Source organism: Schistocerca nitens, chromosome 1, assembly GCF_023898315.1.
Source record: "Schistocerca nitens isolate TAMUIC-IGC-003100 chromosome 1, iqSchNite1.1, whole genome shotgun sequence".
NCBI classification, from domain to species: Eukaryota; Metazoa; Arthropoda; class Insecta; order Orthoptera; family Acrididae; genus Schistocerca; species Schistocerca nitens.
Genome location: NC_064614.1, coordinates 167948596 through 167966500, shown reverse-complemented (window position 1 = coordinate 167966500; position 17905 = coordinate 167948596). Strand labels below are relative to the sequence as shown.

The following is a 17905-nucleotide window of genomic DNA, read 5'->3' as shown; positions in this document are numbered from 1 at the left end:
GATAATTTAGATTACGTACTGTGTGAGCTTAGGTACTGGTGACCTTAGCAGTTAAGTCCCATAAGATTTCACACAAATTTGAACATTTTTTTGACATTTGTCGAATTTTTTTTGCGACAGGTACCAACTTCAACACAAATAGACCCTGTATCACTATAATTATCTTCTCAAGAGCTATCGAATGCAGTTATAAAAAGTACACGGTTCCATTTTAAAAAGAACGTACTTGCTTCAATGTATCTGTTGGCACTAACACTAAAAATGTTAACCAAACAAAAACATAAGAGCCTCTCGACTCTCTAAGATTTGCCAGAAACCGCGTATGGACATGTGTAACTGTTCACCAAATAAAAGGGCTGTAGGGGTGTTACTTAACTCACCATAATCCTAGACTCCATAGCTGTCTCTCTTAACATCGATCATTGCCTTCCCCCTTTCACTCTCCCTACTTTTCCCCCTCTACCTCGGGGGCGAGGTAGAGAGAGGAGGAGATTTGTGGAGGGAGAGGGAAAAGGGGAAAAACGATGTTCGGTGTTAGGAGAGAAAGCTATATTAGGATGTATCATTTATCGTCAACTGCGAGATCAATGGAAACTGAGTACAAGGTCGTGTAGTTGAAGGTGGAGAAGCAAATCACCCGTGTCCTTTTCAAAGGCCGACATTCGCCTTAACCAATCTACGGAAACCATAGTAAATTTAAATCTGAAGATACGAACGGGGACAAGAACAAAGGTTACCACGAATTCCATTTTGCTCATTGCCTTAGGCTACACCAATATTGCATCCGTATTCCTCGCGATCCTATGTACAGCGATTGTGTATCTGATCAGATGTCATGACTGCCAACATTGGCCTTAGTTTTTGCCAGTTCGGGAAGCAGTTACAGTTGTGATACGTCACCATAAGTGGTTATGAGGAAGCTTTTTATGTTGGCTTCCTCTGGAGAAGAAAGTCCTCCTTAATAAGTGGCTTATGGAAAAGGTATGGGCGTATCTGTTGAATGAAGATAGATTCGCAGGGGTGTTTACTGTAATTTGAAATCCAGCATTGATTTACTAATAGCTATTCCCCCGCAGGTCCCCTCATTCCGGGATAAGTCCCGGTCGGTGGTAGTGTTTCTTCTGATAGCGCCATAGACGGGGTCACTCTTCACAAAATCGATCATCAATCATCGCCGACATTATGCGCCGTCCAGTTGAGGTATCAGACTGGAAATATAGCCGGCCGCGGTGGTCTCGCGGTTCTAGGCGCGCAGTCCGGAACCGTGCGACTGCTACGGTCGCAGGTTCGAATCCTGCCTCGGGCATGGATGTGTGTAATGCCCTTAGGTTAGTTAGGTTTAAGTAGTTCTAAGTTCTAGGGGACTGATGACCACAGCAGTTGAGTCCCATAGTGCTCAGAGCCATTTGAACCATTTTTTTGAACTGGAAATATATGGTCGGTCAGTCAACTCGTCGGTCAGTAATAGGGCGTCATCGATTGTTGTCGCTTCGGGCTTCCGCGTCCATTGTAGTCTTGGTGTTTTTTTTCCGTCCGAAGTCGTCCGGGCGTCGCCTCGCATAGGATCGGGGAATTGCGGATCCAGACCTTGACAAAACTCCGGTGTTTGCCCCGTCGAGGTGTACCCGGACAGTTTGCGCATCCACGGCCGACCGCCACAGACCGGAATTTCCCGTCTGTAGCTCGTACTATGCGCCTGCTCTAAGAATGATCTCGGCGAGGTGGTTGATCGGAAGCAGTGGACGAGAAGGGAGCCCGACAGGGTTGTTACCTATCCCCGATGTTATTCAATCTGTACACCGAGCAGACAGTAACGGAAACCAAGATGAAATGTGGAAAGCGAATTAAAGTTCATGGAGTAGAAACAAAATTTTGCGCTTTGCCGATGGCATTGTAATTCTGCATGAATTAAACCAGGTTATATTGAAGGCATTAGGTTAGGAAACGACACACTAAATGACGTAGTTGATGAGTTTTACTATTAGTTCAGCGAAGTAACTGATCACGGCCGAAGTAGAAGGGACGTAAAATGCAGGCTAGCAACAGAAAAACCGGATTTTGGTATCGTCGAATAAAAATTTAAATACTTGAAATGTATTCTCTGTTCCGAATATGGACAGCCATCAATTACATAATGGAATGACAACAGTGAAAATTTGTGCCGACCCGCGACTCGAACCCGGATTTCCAGCTTATCGCGAAGGAACACTGCATCGTACTTCTGAACAACACAGACACTGCAATATTGTATAAATTTAAGTGTTGAGACGTCTTTTCTAAAGGTATTATTTGGAATGTAGTCAAGTATGGAAGTGGAACGTAGATGTTAAGCGGTTCAGATAAGAAGAGAATATAAGATTTTTAAAAGTGGTTGTACAGAATAATGGTGAAGATTAGAAGAGATACTAAATCGAATTGGAGGGGAAGAAAGTAATTTATGGCATAACTTGGCTAAAAGAAGAGATTGACTGATAGGACAGCCTGCGGGCAAGACAAATTGTCAGTTTAGTAACGGAGGGAAGTGTGGGAGGGTATAAACTGTAGAACGAAGACAAAGGGATGAATACGGTAAGCAGTTTCAAATAGATGTAGGTTGCAGTAGTTATTCGGAGATGAAGAAACCTATACAGAATAGACTAACATGGAGAACTGCATCAAATCAGTCTTCGTACTGAAGACAGCAGCAACATCATCATGTATTAAGCGCCGACCGGTGTGGCCGAGCGGTTCTAGGCGCTTCAGTCTGGAACCGCGCGACCGCTACGGTCGCAGGTTCGAATCCTGCCTCAGGCACGGATGTGTGTGATGTCCTTAGGTTAGTTAGGTTTAAGTAGTTCTAGGTTCTAGGGGACTCATGATCTCAGATGTTAAGTCCCATAGTGCTCAGAGCCATTTGAACCATTTTCTTTGAACCATGTGTTAAGCAAGTTACCTTCCTGTGATTGACCATCATCGCATGTACAAAAATCGTGGAATCCAGGTATTAATTTCTACTGGATAGTAATAATGTGGGAGCTCTACTTTTCCTGCTTTTATTTTTAACAATAAGATAAAAAGAAATGAGTACTCATAATGTTAAAAGTCCACATTTTATACAATAATCTATTGAAAAGATACACTAAAGTCACAAGTTCTGAAGGTCGTTGTTACCTTCGGCAAGATCCGGGTACCTCCTTCAATCATAGACAGTTAATTAGTTTGCGATATAATGGTCATTGAACGATGTTGTTATAAAATTTACGGACAAGTTACACTAGGCGTAGGCGCGTCTACTTAGGTCCGTCTTTTGTAAGTAGAAAGCACACGCCTCGCGCACTATTTCTCGCGCTTGCTGCCAGTACACACGAGTGACTGATTACCCGACACTGGAAACGTTTGTACATACTGTCTACGTCCAAATTGCGCGAGAACCTACATCGTCTCTGTAACTCAGTTGGTAGCCATGCCGTATGAAACTTCCAGTACTACTCGTACGGCAACAACAAAGAAATGACAGTGAAGAAACAAAAAAAGGGTTGCAAGTTTGCTTTCACCGGAAACCTACATAAGTCAATGAGTCGCGCCAGCGAATAACCGACAAAGCTGTTTCATTCCAGTGTGACATGAAATCAGAACTTCGCACTAAGCTATAGCGTATGCGCCAGCAGTTGAGTGATCAGCGCGGGGGACCCGGGTTCGATTCCGGGTACTGCCAGGGATTTATTTTTGTTGTAGGACTGGTACGGGATGCACTGAGCTTCTTAAGGCAAACGGAGGAGCTACTCGACCAATTAGTAGCGATTACAAAGCCAAGAAAACCGACAGTGTCCGGGAGAGCAGTGTGCTGACTTCATGCCGCTCCATACAGCACCCAATGACGTCATTGGCAGAGGATGACACGACGGTCGGTCTGGCCGATTGACTCGTATAGGCCAGAGCGCGGACCCTTCCCTACCTACTTACTGGGTTGATGCACAAGTTTTTAGCGTTTTCCATAAATTTTAAAAAAAACGCAACAGATGTAAATAATAGAGACTTCGGCCATCTATAATATATTCTCCTTCACTATTTTCAAGTCTTCCAACGCTGGGGTAAGTTTTCGGTTCCATTACTGTAGAAAACATGTCATTTAGAAGCGAAGGACTCGTCAAGCCATGATCTATGGGCATTTTCATCCGGCAAGGAAGTTCCTTGAAGGCTGTTCAGTAGAGAGCGGAAAATGTGAAAATCTGAGGGGTGCAAGATAAGATGAATAAGGTGGGTGTGGAATGACTTCCCAACTCCTGTATAGTGTTTTTTGTGAGTCTAGCAGAATCTAGGCGGGCGTTATTGTTGAGAGGCATTACTTTTCGGAGTCTTCCTGGCCGTCCTTGGATTACGTCTGCAAGATGTCTTAGTGGTTGACAATAAAACAGAAGTAATATCCGGCGTTCCCCAAAGAAGTGTTATAGGCCCTCTATTGTTCCTAATCTATATTAACGACATAGGAGACAATCTGAGTAGCCGTCTTAGATTGTTTGCAGATGATGCTGTCATTTACCGTCTTGTAAAGTCATCAGGATGATAAAAAAGACTTGCAAAATGATTTAGATAAGATATCTGCATGGCGCGAAAAGTGGCAATTGACCCTGAATAAAGAAAAGTAAGGAGTTATTCACATGAGTACTAAAAGAAGTCAGCTAAATTTCGATTACGTGATAAGTCACACAAATCTGAAGGCTGTAAATTCAACTAAATACTTATGGATTACAATTACAAATAACCTAAATTGGAAAGATCACATAGATAATATTGTGGGTAGAGCAAACTAAAGATTGCGATTCATTGGCAGAACACTTAGAAGGTGCAACAGGTCTACTAAAGAGACTGGTTACACCACACATGTCCGCCCTATTCTGGAGTATTGCTGTGCGGTGTGGGATCCGCATCAGGCGAGACTGACGGATGACATCGAAAAAGTACAAAGAAGGGCAGCTCGTTTTGTATTATCGCGAAATAGGGGATGATGTGTCACAGACATGATACGTGAATTGGAGTGGCAAACATCAAAACAAAGAGGTTTTTCGAAACTTCCTGCCAGATTAAAACTGTGTGCCGGTCCGAGACTCGAACTCGGGACCTTTGCCTTTCGCGGGCAAGTGTTCTACCAATTGAGCTACCCAAGCACGACACACGCCCCGTCCTCACAGCTTTACTTCTGCCAGCCAGTGCCTGGTCTCCTACCTTCCAAACTTTACAGAAGCTCTCCTGCGAACCGTGCAGAGCTAGCACTCCCGAAAGAAAATATATTGCGGAGACATGGCTTAGCCACAGCCTTGGGGATGTTTCCAGAATGAGATTTTCACTCTGCAGCGGAGTGTGCGCTGATATGAAACTACCCGAGTTCGAGTCTCGGTCCGGCAGACAGTTTTAATCTGCCAGGAATTTTCATGTCAGCGCACACTCCGCTGCAGAGTGAAAATCTCATTCTGGAAAGGCGTTTTTCGTTGCGACGGGATTTTCTCATGAAATTTCAATCAGCAGTTTTCTCCTCCGATTCTGTTGGCACTCACCTACATAGGGAGAAATGATCATCACGATAAAATAAGAGAAATCAGGGCTAGCAGAGAAAAATTTAAGTGCTCGTTTTTCCCGCGCGCCGTTAGAGAGTGGAACGCTAGAGAGACAGCTTGAAGGTGGTTCGTTGAACCCTCTGCCAGGCACTTTATTGTGAATAACAAAGTAATCACGTAGATGTACATGAAATGTCAGCAATGATGGTTACACCACAGGGAAGCAGTTCGTAGTTCACCACACCGTAGAATGATCATATAAATTTGATCGTCGCTAAAGCAAATGCCAGACGGAGATTCATTGGAAGAATCATAAGGAAATGCATTCCGAAAACAAAGGAAGTAGGTTACAGTACGCTTGTTCGCCCACTGCTTGAATACTGCTCAGCAGTGCGGGATCCGTACCAGATAGGGTTGATAGAAGAGATAGAGAAGATCAAACGGAGAGCAGCGCGCTTCGTTACAGGATCATTTAGTAATCGCGAAAGCGTTAAGGAGATGATACATAAACTCCAGTGGAAGACTCTGCAGGAGAGACGCTTAGTAACTCGGTACGGGCTTTTGTTGAAGTTTCGAGAGCATACCTTCACCGAGGAGTCAAGCAGAATATTGCTCCCTCCTACGTATATCTCGCGAAGAGATAATGAGGATAAAATCAGAGTGATTAGAGCACACACAGAGGCATACCGACAATCCTTCTTTCCACGAACAATACGAGACTGGAATAGAAGGGAGAACCGATAGAGGTACTCAAGGTACCCTCCGCCACACACCGTCAGGTGGCTTGCGGAGTATGGATGTAGATGTAGATGCATAACATTATCTTTTTTTATGCGTGCAGGTCTTTTAATGGGGAGTTGCTACTTTGTTTGAGCTCAATCGTTGCCTCCTTTTCCTTACGTTAGCATACAGACATCATTTGATCAAATCTTTGACAAAGAAATATGATAGTGTAATACTAGCCTTTCATACGTCATGTAAACGGTGTGATCCGCTGTAGCCCACGCAGTCTCAGCAGCTGCAGGCGACTTGCGCTGTTTTTTGGTGACGCCGTGTGTCTTGTTGTGGTTGCAGATCGACTACCCGGATGTGCAGGGTAACCGGACCGGCGTCGGCGGACGCGGCTCAGTCATCTCCTCCAACATGGACCAGCGGCCAGGCGGCGTCAGTCTCGTCTTCGAGGATTCGGTAAGTCGCTACTATTTACATTACACTGTGGGCCAGGCGCCCCTATTAGTTTTATTTGTTTGTTTATCTGGCAGATTCCACGGGACCGTGCGAACCAGAGCTACTTGGTTCTTGGACGAGTCATACTTCACAGAATGCTGAATGTACAAACAAAAGAACTGAAGAACTAATAAAACACCAACAATATTCTGTGGAGTGTACGATTAAGTAACACTACTGCGAGACACTACCTATACAGAATACAAAATGAGTGTCACGAGGAAACTTATCAACTACACTACTGACCATTAAAATTGCTATACCACGAAGATGACGTGCTATAGACGCGAAATTTATCCGACAGGAAGAAGATGCTGTGATATGCAAATGATTAGCTTTTCACAGCATTCACACAAGGTTGGCGCCGGTGGCGACACCTACAACGTGCTGACACGAGGAAAGTTTCCAACCGATTTCTCATACACAAACAGCAGTTGACCGGCGTTGCCTGCTAAAACGTTGTTGCGATGCCACGTGTAAGGAGGTGAAATTCGTACCATCACTTTTCCGACGTTGATAAAAGTCTGATTGTAGCCTATCGCGATTGCGGTTTATCGTATCGCGACATTGCTGCTCGCGTTGGTCGAGATCCAATGACTGTTAGCAGAATATGGAATCGGTGAGTTCAGGAGGGTAATACGGAACGCCGTGCTGGATCCCAACAGCCTCGTATCTCTAGCAGTCGAGATGACAGGCATCTTATCCGCATAGGTGTAACGGATCGTGCAGCCACGTCTCGATCCCTGAGTCAACAGATGGGGTCGTTTGCAAGACAACAACCATCTGCACGAACAATTCGACGACTTTTGCAGCAGCATGGACTATCAGCTCGGAGACCATGGCTGCGGTTACCCTTGACGCTGCATCACAGACAGGAGCGCCTGCGGTGGTGTACTCTACAACGAACCAGGGTGCACGAATGGCAAAACGTCATTTTTTTCGGATGAATGCAGGTTCTGTTTACAGCATCATGATGGTCGCATCAGTTTTGGCGACATTGCGGTGAACGCACATTGGATGCGTGTATTCGTCATCGCCACACTGGCGTATCACCCGGCGTGATGGTATGGGGTGCCATTAGTTACACGTCTCGATCACCTCTTGTTCGCACTGACGGCACTTTGAACAGTGGACGTTACATTTCAGATGTGTTACGACCCGTGGCTCTACCCTTCATTCGATCCCTGCGAAACCCTACGTTTCAGCAGGATAATGCGCGACCGCATGTTGCAGGTCCTGTTCGGGCCTTTCTAAATACAGAAAATGTCCGACTGCTGCCCTGGCCAGCGCATTCTTCAGATCTCTCACTAATTGAAAACGTCTGGTCAGTGGTGGCCGAGCAACTGACTCGTCACAATATGCCAGTCACTACTCTTGATGAACTGTGGTATCGTGTTGTAGCTGCATGGGCAGCTGTACCTGTACACGCCATCCAAGCTCTGTTTGACTCAATGCCCAGGCGTATCAAGGCCGTTATTACGGCCAGAGGTGGTTGTTCTGGGTACTGATTTCTCAGGATCTATGCACCCAAATTGTGTGAAAATGTAATCACGTGTGAGTTCTAGTATATTTGTCCAATGAATACCCGTTTATCATCTGCATTTCTTCTTGGTGTACCAATTTTAATGCCCAGTAGTGTATGTAGGAAAGTTAATCCAACAGCAATAGAGAGTTTTTTAATCCTTCTCAAGGAACAAGAGTGGCAGGATATTTATAGTGCCGATAACATAGATGATAAATACGAGGGTGGGAACTATTTATTTTACAGCTCGTACAAGATAGATGCGTTTTCAAAGTTTTACTTAACTTCAAAGTAGTCACCAGCATTGTGTGTAATCCGTTGCCAGCGATGTGGAAGCCGTTGGATATTCTTAGCGGTGCCAGTTGTGGTGACAGTTCGAGCGGTGCGGTCTATTGCCCGACGAATTTGTAGCAGTTTTGAAGCGAATGCCGTGAAGTGTTTCCTTCAGTTCAGAAATCGAGTTTAACTTACGAGGGCTTAAGTCAGTGGAGTTGAAGTAGGTGGTATAGCACATAGCAGCCCCATCAGTCAAACAAACCAGTAACAGCTTGCACTGTACGTGCTCGAGCATGTCCTGCAAAAAGATGGTCAGGTCCTGCGGAAAGTGTCATCACTTCGGTCTATGTGCTGTTAATGTTTGGAACACAGCCTACGACAAGGTTAGAGGCACAACTGATGACACTTTCCGCAGGACCTGACCATCCTTTTGCTGGACAATGCTCGAGCACGTGCAGTGCAAGCTGTTTCTGATTTGTTTGTCTGTTGGGGTGCTAAGTGCTATACCACCTACTCCACTCCAATGGCTTAAGCCCTCGCAAGTTCAACTCAGTTTTCTAAACTGAAGGAAACACTTCACGGCATTCGCTTCAGAACTGCTACAAATTTGTCGGGCAGTAGACCGCGCCGCTCGAACTGTCAACAAAACAGGCACTGCTAAGAGTATCCTACGACTTCCACATCGCTGGCAACGGATTACACACAATGCTGGTGACTACTTTGAAGTTAAGTAAAGCTTCGAAACACCTATTTTGTAAGAGCTGTAAATAAATAGTAGCCACTATTAAAGTTCCAACCCTCGTATAATGCTTTCCTTGACGTATTTCTCATGCTCTTTGAGAGTTGCATCCCAGTAGAACGTTCTAAACAGGGTACTAGCAGTAATAGGCATCCCGGGTGGCTGACTAGTGGGGTAAGGATATCATGTAGAACAAAGTGGGAATTATATCAAAATGTTAGAAGTAGTCACAATCAAACTACAGTAGCCCATTACAAACGGTATTATAAGGCGCTTAAAAATTTTATTAGGAAGGCAAAGAATATGTGTTATGCAAATAGAATAGCTAATACACAGGATAAAATTAAAACCATATGGTCAGTTGTGAAGGAAGTGTCTTGTCAGCAGCACAAGGTCGACGATACAAAGTCAGTTCGCAGTAAAAATATTTTCTTGCTGATATGTCAGATACATGTACAGCATTTAACAGTCATTTTCTGAGCATTGCTGGTGAATTAAATAAAAATTTAGTTTCTACATGGAATCATATAACTTGCTTGACAAAGACCTTCCGAGATTGATGTCTGAAATACTCCTCTGTGATACAGACAAGGGGAAGATTGAGTCAATAATTAAATCACCGAAGACTAAGGACGCTCATGGATATGATGGAGTGCCTAACAGGATATTAAACTACTGCACTCCACATGTTAGCCCTGTATTTAGCCATATTTGTAATTTTTCGTTTAGGAATGTCAGTTTCCTGAACACTTAAAGAACTCAATAGTAAAGCCACGTTATAAAAAGGGAGAAAGGAATAATGCAGACAATTTTAGACCTACTTCTGTGCCATCAGTGTTCGCTAAAGTTATTGAAGAGGCTGCTTATGTAAGGATAATTGATCATTTTATATCACACGATTTGCTATCAAATGACAGTTCAGCTTTAGAAGGTGTTTAAGTACTGAAAATGCTATATTCTTTTTTTTCTGTGAGGTAATGGATGGGCTAAAGAAGAGGTTTCGAATGCTAGTCATGTTGTTGTTGTTGTTGTTGTTGTTGTTGCCTTCAGTCCTGAGACTGGTTTGATGCAGCTCTCCATGCTACTCTATCCTGTGCAAGCTTTTTCATCTCCCAGTACCTACTGCAGCCTACATCCTTCTGAATCTGCTTAGTGTATTCATCTCTTGGTCTCCCTCTACGATTTTTACCCTCCACGCTGCCCTCCAGTACTATATTGGTGATCCCTTGATGCCTCAGAACATGTCCTACGAACCGATCCCTTCTTCTAGTCAGGTTGTGCCACAAACTTCTCTTCTCCCCAATCCTATTCAACACCACCTCATTAGTTATGTGATCTACCCATCTAATCTTCAGCATTCTTCTGTAGCACCACATTTCGAAAGCTTCTATTCTCTTCTTGTCTAAACTATTTATCGTCCACATTTCACTTGTATACATGGCTACAGTCCATACAAATACTTTCAGAAACGACTTCATGACACTTAAATCTATACTCGATGTTAACAAATTTCACTTCTTCAGAAACGCTTTCCTTGCCATTGCCAGTCTACATTTTATATCCTCTCTACTTCGACCATCATCAGTTATTTTGCTCCCCAAATAGCAAAACTCCTTTACTACTTTAAGTGTCTCGTTTCCTAATCTAATTCCCTCAGCATCACCCGATTTAATTTTACTACATTCCATTATCCTTGTTTTGCTTTTGTTGATGTTCATCTTATATCCTCCTTTCAAGACACTGTTCATTCCATTCAACTGCTCTTCCAAGTCCTTTGCTGTCTCTCACAGAATTACAATGTCATCGGCGAACCTCAAAGTTTTTACTTCTTCTCCATGGATTTTAATACCTACTCCGAATTTTTCTTTTGTTTCCTTCAGTGCTTGCTCAATATACAGATTGAATAACATCGGGGAGAGGCTACAACCCTGTCTCACTCCTTTCCCAACCACTGCTTCCCTTTCATGCCCCTCGACTCTTATAACTGCCATCTGGTTTCTGTACAAATTGTAAATAGCCTTTCGCTCCCTGTATTTTACCCCTGCCACCTTCAGAATTTGAAAGAGAGTATTCCAGTCAACATTGTCAAAAGCTTTCTCTAAGTCTACAAATGCTAGAAACGTAGGTTTGCCTTTCCTTGATCTTTCTTCTAAGATAAGTCGTAAGGTCAGTATTGCCTCACGTGTCCCAGTATTTCTACGGAATCCAAACTGATCTTCCCCTAGGTCGGCTTCTACTAGTTTTTCCATTCGTCTGTAAAGAATTTGCGTTAGTATTTTGCAGCCGTGACTTATTAAACTGATAGTTCGGTAATATTCATATCTGTCAACACCTGCTTCCTTTGGGATTGGAATTATTATATTCTTCTTGAAGTCTGAGGGAATTTCGCCTGTCTCATACATCTTGCTCACCAGATGGTAGAGTTTTGTCAGGATTGGCTATCCCATGTCTGTCAGTAGTTCTAATGGAATGTTGTATACTCCCGGGGCCTTGTTTCGACTCAGGTCTTTCAATGCTCTGTCAAACTCTTCACGCAGTATCATATCTCCCATTTCATCTTCATCTAAATCCTCTTCCATTTCCATAACATTGTCCTCAAGTACATCGCCTTTGTATAGACCCCCTATACACTCCTTCCACCTTTCTGCTTTCCCTTCTTTGTTTAGAACTGGAAATCCAGTTCTTCCAATGCTAGTCATATTTTTCTTTATTTAACTAAGGCATTTGATTGCGTTGATCACAAAATATTGCTCCAGAAGCTGAACCATTACAAAATACGGGGAGTACCTATCTGAGGCGTTCAGACACTCGTTTTTCCCTCGCGCGATCCGCGAGTGGAACAGGGGGGGGGGGAGATATGACTTATGCGCGAATTGTGCCCTCCGCCACACACCGCTTGGTGGCTTGCGGAGCATATATGTAGATGTAGATTGGTTCACCTCTTACTTTATCACAGTCAGCAAAAGGTCATTATTCACAATGTTGAGCCAAGTGAAGGAGGGGGATTGGGGGGGGGGGGGGCACAGGGATCAGTGTTGGGGCCACTCCTGTTCCTTATTTATATAAATGATATGCCCTCTAGTATTACAGGTAACTCTAAAATATTTTTGTTTGCTCTTGACACTAGCTTGGTAGTAAAGGATGTAGTGTGCAACATTAGCTCGGTTTCAAATAGTGCAGTTCATGACCTATGTTCGTGGCTTGTAGAAAATAAACTAACGCTAAATGACAGTAAGACTCAGTTTTTACGGTTTCTCTCACACAATTCAACAAAACCTGACGTTTTAATATCACAGAATGGGCATATGATTAGTGAAACTGAACAGTTCAAATTTCTAGGCGTTCAGATAGTAAACTGCCGTGGAAAGCCCCGTTCTGTATCTTGTTCAAAGACTCAAAAATGGTTCAAATGGCTCTGAGCACTATGGGACTTAACATCTATGGTCATCAGTCCCCTAGAACTTAGAACTACTTAAACCTAACTAACCTAAGGACATCACACAACACCCAGTCATCACGAGGTTCAAAGACTTACTGCTGCCATTTTTACTATTCGAATGGTATCAGAAGTGAGTGATCGTTCGACACGAAAATTAGTCTACTTTGCTCATTTTCATTCGCTTATGTCGTATGATATATTTTGGGTAACTCTTTCCATTTTAAAAGGATAGTTTTGGCTCAGAAACGGGCGGTTCGGGCAATAAGTGGTGGAAGTTCACGAACCTCTTGTCGACCCCTGTTCACTAGTCTGGTTATTTTTACATTGGCCTCTCAATATATATATTTCTTACTGTCATTTTTTGTTATCAATATTAGTTTATTCCCAAGAATAAGCAACTTTCACTCAGTTAATACTCGACAGAAATCAAACCTGCATTTGGATCGGACATCCTTGACACTTGTGCACAAAAGTGTGCAATATACTACTGCATCCATTTTCAATAAGCTACCACTCGAATTCAAAAAATCGTAACAGTAACCACGAGCTTTCATATCTAAAGGGAAGAGTTTCCTCATATTCACTACTTCTATTATGCCGAGGAGTTCCTTGAAAAATTAAGATGATTCTTGTATTTGTTGACTGCGTTTACTTAAACTTATGGATTGACTTTTTTCTGGTTCATGAACATTTTATTTTTATCTGTTATTACTTTTATGTGGTAATTTCGTGTACTGACACGTTCCATGACCTTGGAGATTTGCTTCTCAATTTGGCCCTACGGTACTTGACGTGTAAATAAATAAACAAATAAATAAATAAGTTCTTCGTGCGTCCAACTATGATTGCTGCGGTTATTTCGCGCAGTGCTGTGTGGCAGTCAGCACTGACAACTCTAGGTAAACGCCGCTGCTCTCTGTCGTTAAGTGAGGTAATGTCTGAAAATTGGTCTTCTCGGTGCACTCTTTAACACTGTGGATATCAGAATATTGATTTCCTTAACGATTTCCGAAATGGACTGCACCGCGCATCTAGCTTCAACTACAATTCCGTGTTCAAAGTTTGTTAAGTCCCGTGGTGCGGCCATAATAACATCGGGAAGCTTTTTACATGACTCAACTGAGTACAAATGACAGTTTCGCCAGTGTACTCCCTATACACCTTGTGTTTTCCGTCGTTATCTGTATATAGAAAATAAACAATTTTTTCAGCCTTCAGTTGAAAGGTAATTTTTACTCGTTTACCTAGGTTTCGATTCCAGTAATGGAATCTTCTTCAGAACCTACAAATTAAACCACATACGGACATATATTACTCACTGAAATGCATCATCAGTCTAATGATTGAATAATAAAGAAATCGTGATACTTACAAAAAATTAAATTATTTTGTGAGCCAAATATTACGAAATACAAAGACATACATGTACAATCGCACTATAATAAAGGGACAAAGCAGATAGGGAAATAGCATCGGCCATTCGAAGCGGACTGTGGGTCAACTCCACTGGAGTAAAGGTTGAAATCCTTCGAAATAACTTCTATTTTTTAGTTGCAACTGATCATTAAGTAAGTTGTCTCTATCAATAATAAGTTGTTTAAAAATTTGCAATTCTTCGAGGGTGTCTAGCCTGCATCCCTTGACTTCATTATGCAAAAGCTCTGTGTCTTTCAGAGGCTTGGGAGCATGCGCCTTTTGGACCAGATGTTCAGCAAATGTAGATCCTCGTGTTCCATCACCGCTTTTTGTCGGCAGATGCTCTTTAAACCTAACAGACAGGGCCCTTCCTGTCTGGCCAATGTAATAAGAAGGACATTCAGCACACGTGATGTTATACACACTTGACAGCGATGATTTATCAGTACCTTTATCCAGAGAATGTACTAAGTTCTTTTTGAGGTTGTTGGTGGCAGAGTATGAAACTTTACACCCTAGGTTTTTTAATAAACGACCTACCTTATAGGATGTGTTACCTATAAAGGGAATTGATATGTATTTCGTTGCCTGGTGTTGATTGTGGGTACCTGAACTGGAAAGGGTGGTAGTCTTCTTTCGTGTTTTTTTTTTTTTTTTTTTTTTTTTTTTTGAACACCTGTCTCACTATACTGGGATTATATCCATTATTCTGAGCGATGTTTTCGAGGACTTTTAATTCGTTCTGTAAGTTGACTGGCGACAGCGGAATGGAAAGGGCTCGATGGATACTCTAGTGAAAAAAGGCCATTTTATGGGCCTGAGGATGGGTGGAATCAGCTGGGATGATGATGTCGGAATAGGTTGCTTTCCGAAAAATTTTGAAATCTATTTTGTTGCCAATAATGGATAGAGTCAGATCGAGATAGTCTAAGGTCCTATCAGCTGTCTGATTTTCTTGCGTGAAACTGATTTTTTCATGGAGGTTATTGAAAGTGGTAAATAACAGTGAAAGGTGGCTACACTGAGCCACAGCGCCAGAGATCGCTAGAGAGCATTGTTCCGCCGCCTCCACGGGCAGTCATTATTGAGATGTGCTAGAGGTCAGTGCTTGTCCAGGACTCGTAGTAGTCAGTTCGTGTTGAGATGTGCTAGTAAGGAGTGCTTGCTGAGATGTGATACTGAAAAGTTCTTGTTGAGATGTGGTAATAGCGAGTCGGTGTGGAGATATATTGTAATTATGAGAGTGATTTTGGTCAATATATGAAGGTAACGAAACTTGATTTATTTTTCATTATTTCCATGTTTCAAATAATGTGTCATTACAGGTTCAGTCAACAAAGCATCTGGCTTGTGTTCTTGGATTAGAGTGTAATTGTGGTTCTCTTGAGTAATTATGGTATTTGTATTTTCTTTAATTAATTCAGTATAAATGGTATTTGAAATTCTTGTCTTTTGAAGAAGAACCGTGCCAGATGTGTAGTTGAGTCATACTTCCACACACAGAACAGTTACACTTGTGCTTTGGTTTCGTAGGTTTTATAGTTGCTGGGGGCTTAATTAATTAATTGTGTTAATGAAAATTTCCATTTCATTCTTTGTTATTGTTCAATGCAGTCAGATTGCGTAATAATACGAGTCAGGGCCAACCGTTTACGAGACTTCGTAATCGGACAGACAGCTACTAAAACTGAAAATTAAAATTATTTGCATTTATTTTATAAATAAGCCCCCATGCACGTGGCGACCACTGCTTCGGATCGTCCCTTGGAATTCTTCTGATTGTAAAAATAGTAGACAGTAGTATTGTTGTAGTAATTTGTAGTTTAGTAATTGTAGTCTATATTGCATGTGTAGATTTGGTAATTGACATTCTTCTAATGGTATTTTGCAAAATTTATTTATTTTTTGTTGTCTTGTCTACGGGTCTGATAATTTAGTGCAATTATTTCAATTGTTCGTTAATCGTGTTTGAGGGAAGCATTTCATGTGAATGATATTGTTGGTGATAAAGTCTTATTGTGTATAATTTTCGTACAGTGACGAGTTTTGTATATTTTGTAAATGATTACGCGATCAATGAAAAAGACAAAAATGATGAATAGTGAGAAACACGAAATTGTTAACATGGCGAACTCGCCAACAGAGGAAAACAGTGTGATGAATAATGAAGTGGAAAACAATGTAATAAGTCGGGAAAATAGTCCGGAACCATTTCAAAATTTTTCTCAATCAGAAAATTCACAGAATACGAGATTAACGATAGAAGATTCTGAAATAGTATCGAACACAGATAGCTTTACAGCTATGACGAAGGAAACTGGTTTTGCGGGAAATGTTAGGGGCGAAAGGAGTTTCGAATCAGTTACTATGGAGCAGTTGATGAGTGCTATATTAAAAATGGAAACACGGTTAGACTCACAAATGGAAACACGGATGGAAACAATGGGATCTCGGTTAGACTCACAAATAGGAACAATTAAAACAGAGATGGAAACAATGCAAACACGGTTTGACTCACTGGGATCACAGTTAGGATCTGAATTAAAAACTGAGATAGGAACAATGGAAACACGATTAGACTCACGAATAGGGACATGTTTCAAAAATATGAAAGATGAATTAAAGAAAGAAATCAGAGAAGAAGTACAACCGATTTTGAATTCTCACAATAATAGATTAATTGCAATAGAGATTAGACAAAGGGAACAGGATAGAGAACAGGAGGAGAGAGATCGCGTGATAGTACAGAAATTTTCAGAGTTAAATTTACAATGTGCACACGATAAGGAAGAGATATTTGAGAGAATCGAGGAATCCGTACCAAATGACAGAATAAATAATCTAACACAACAATATGAACAGTTAACTACCAAATGTGTCAACACTGAAACCCGAGTCGCGACACTTACGGAAGACGTAAGTAAACAGAAAGAAAAAATAGGTGACTTATCGGAAAGAGTTGAGGAGATATCAGATAAATTGACAAGTCTTAGTTTAAATGGGGATAGAGATTCAGATGATACAGCTCCATTACCATTTGCAGAAACCGAAGAGTACCAGAACATAAATAAGCATGTTGAAAATCAGGGAAAATTTAATGAACGCGTTAAAAGGGAAGTTGAGGCATTACGGAAGCAAGTCAAACAAATTGAAGGGGAAATCGTAGGAAAAGACAGTAGAAGAAATTTAGAATCACAGATAGCAGAGGGGTTTGAAGAAAGTAATTTGTTTCATTTACGGGATGCAACAAGAGAGCGCCAGGCGCGGGAACTTGACAATAATCGACATTTGGACTGGGACAGACGCGGTAGGTCTTTGTCGCCGCGAGGCGGAAGCTTTGACTGTAAAAACTTCTTGACTGTTCGGAAATTTAGGATCTTTTGTAATTTTAAGAATGACATACATCCATGTTCATGGTTAGATCAATTTACGTACGCACTTCCGCCAAATTTGCCACTAAGTCACAAACTGAAATTTACGTGCAGCTATTAAGGTCCTCAGGGGATTCACTACACTAAGTGAATATGTGCAGTAGCGATCACAGGGCCCCGAGCTGTAGTGGTGCTATTTCCCTTTTAGTTTTCTGCACCGCTGCCTACTCTTTCACTATTCTTTGCATCTATAAAAACAACTCTTCTACTATCCATCTATCTAGACAGTAGGTAAAGAATAACCAGATTTGACTGTTTTACCCAAAAGTGACTTTGGAAATTACCGTTTGGACTTACTGTATCTTCAGCAGCATTCATTCGTAG

At 42.0% G+C, this 17905-nt stretch overlaps 1 protein-coding gene across 10 annotated transcripts in view; it reads left to right on the top strand.

Annotated features, from left to right (window-relative positions):
• LOC126244429 (rap guanine nucleotide exchange factor 2) overlaps positions 1-17905 on the top strand; it is a 327255-nt gene that overhangs the window by 190628 nt on the left and 118722 nt on the right. For all 10 annotated transcript variants that reach the window (XM_049948247.1, XM_049948243.1, XM_049948248.1 and 7 more), the window contains exon 2: positions 6606-6719. In XM_049948247.1, the coding sequence (XP_049804204.1) occupies positions 6606-6719 (114 nt within the window). The remainder of the gene's footprint in view (positions 1-6605; positions 6720-17905) is intronic.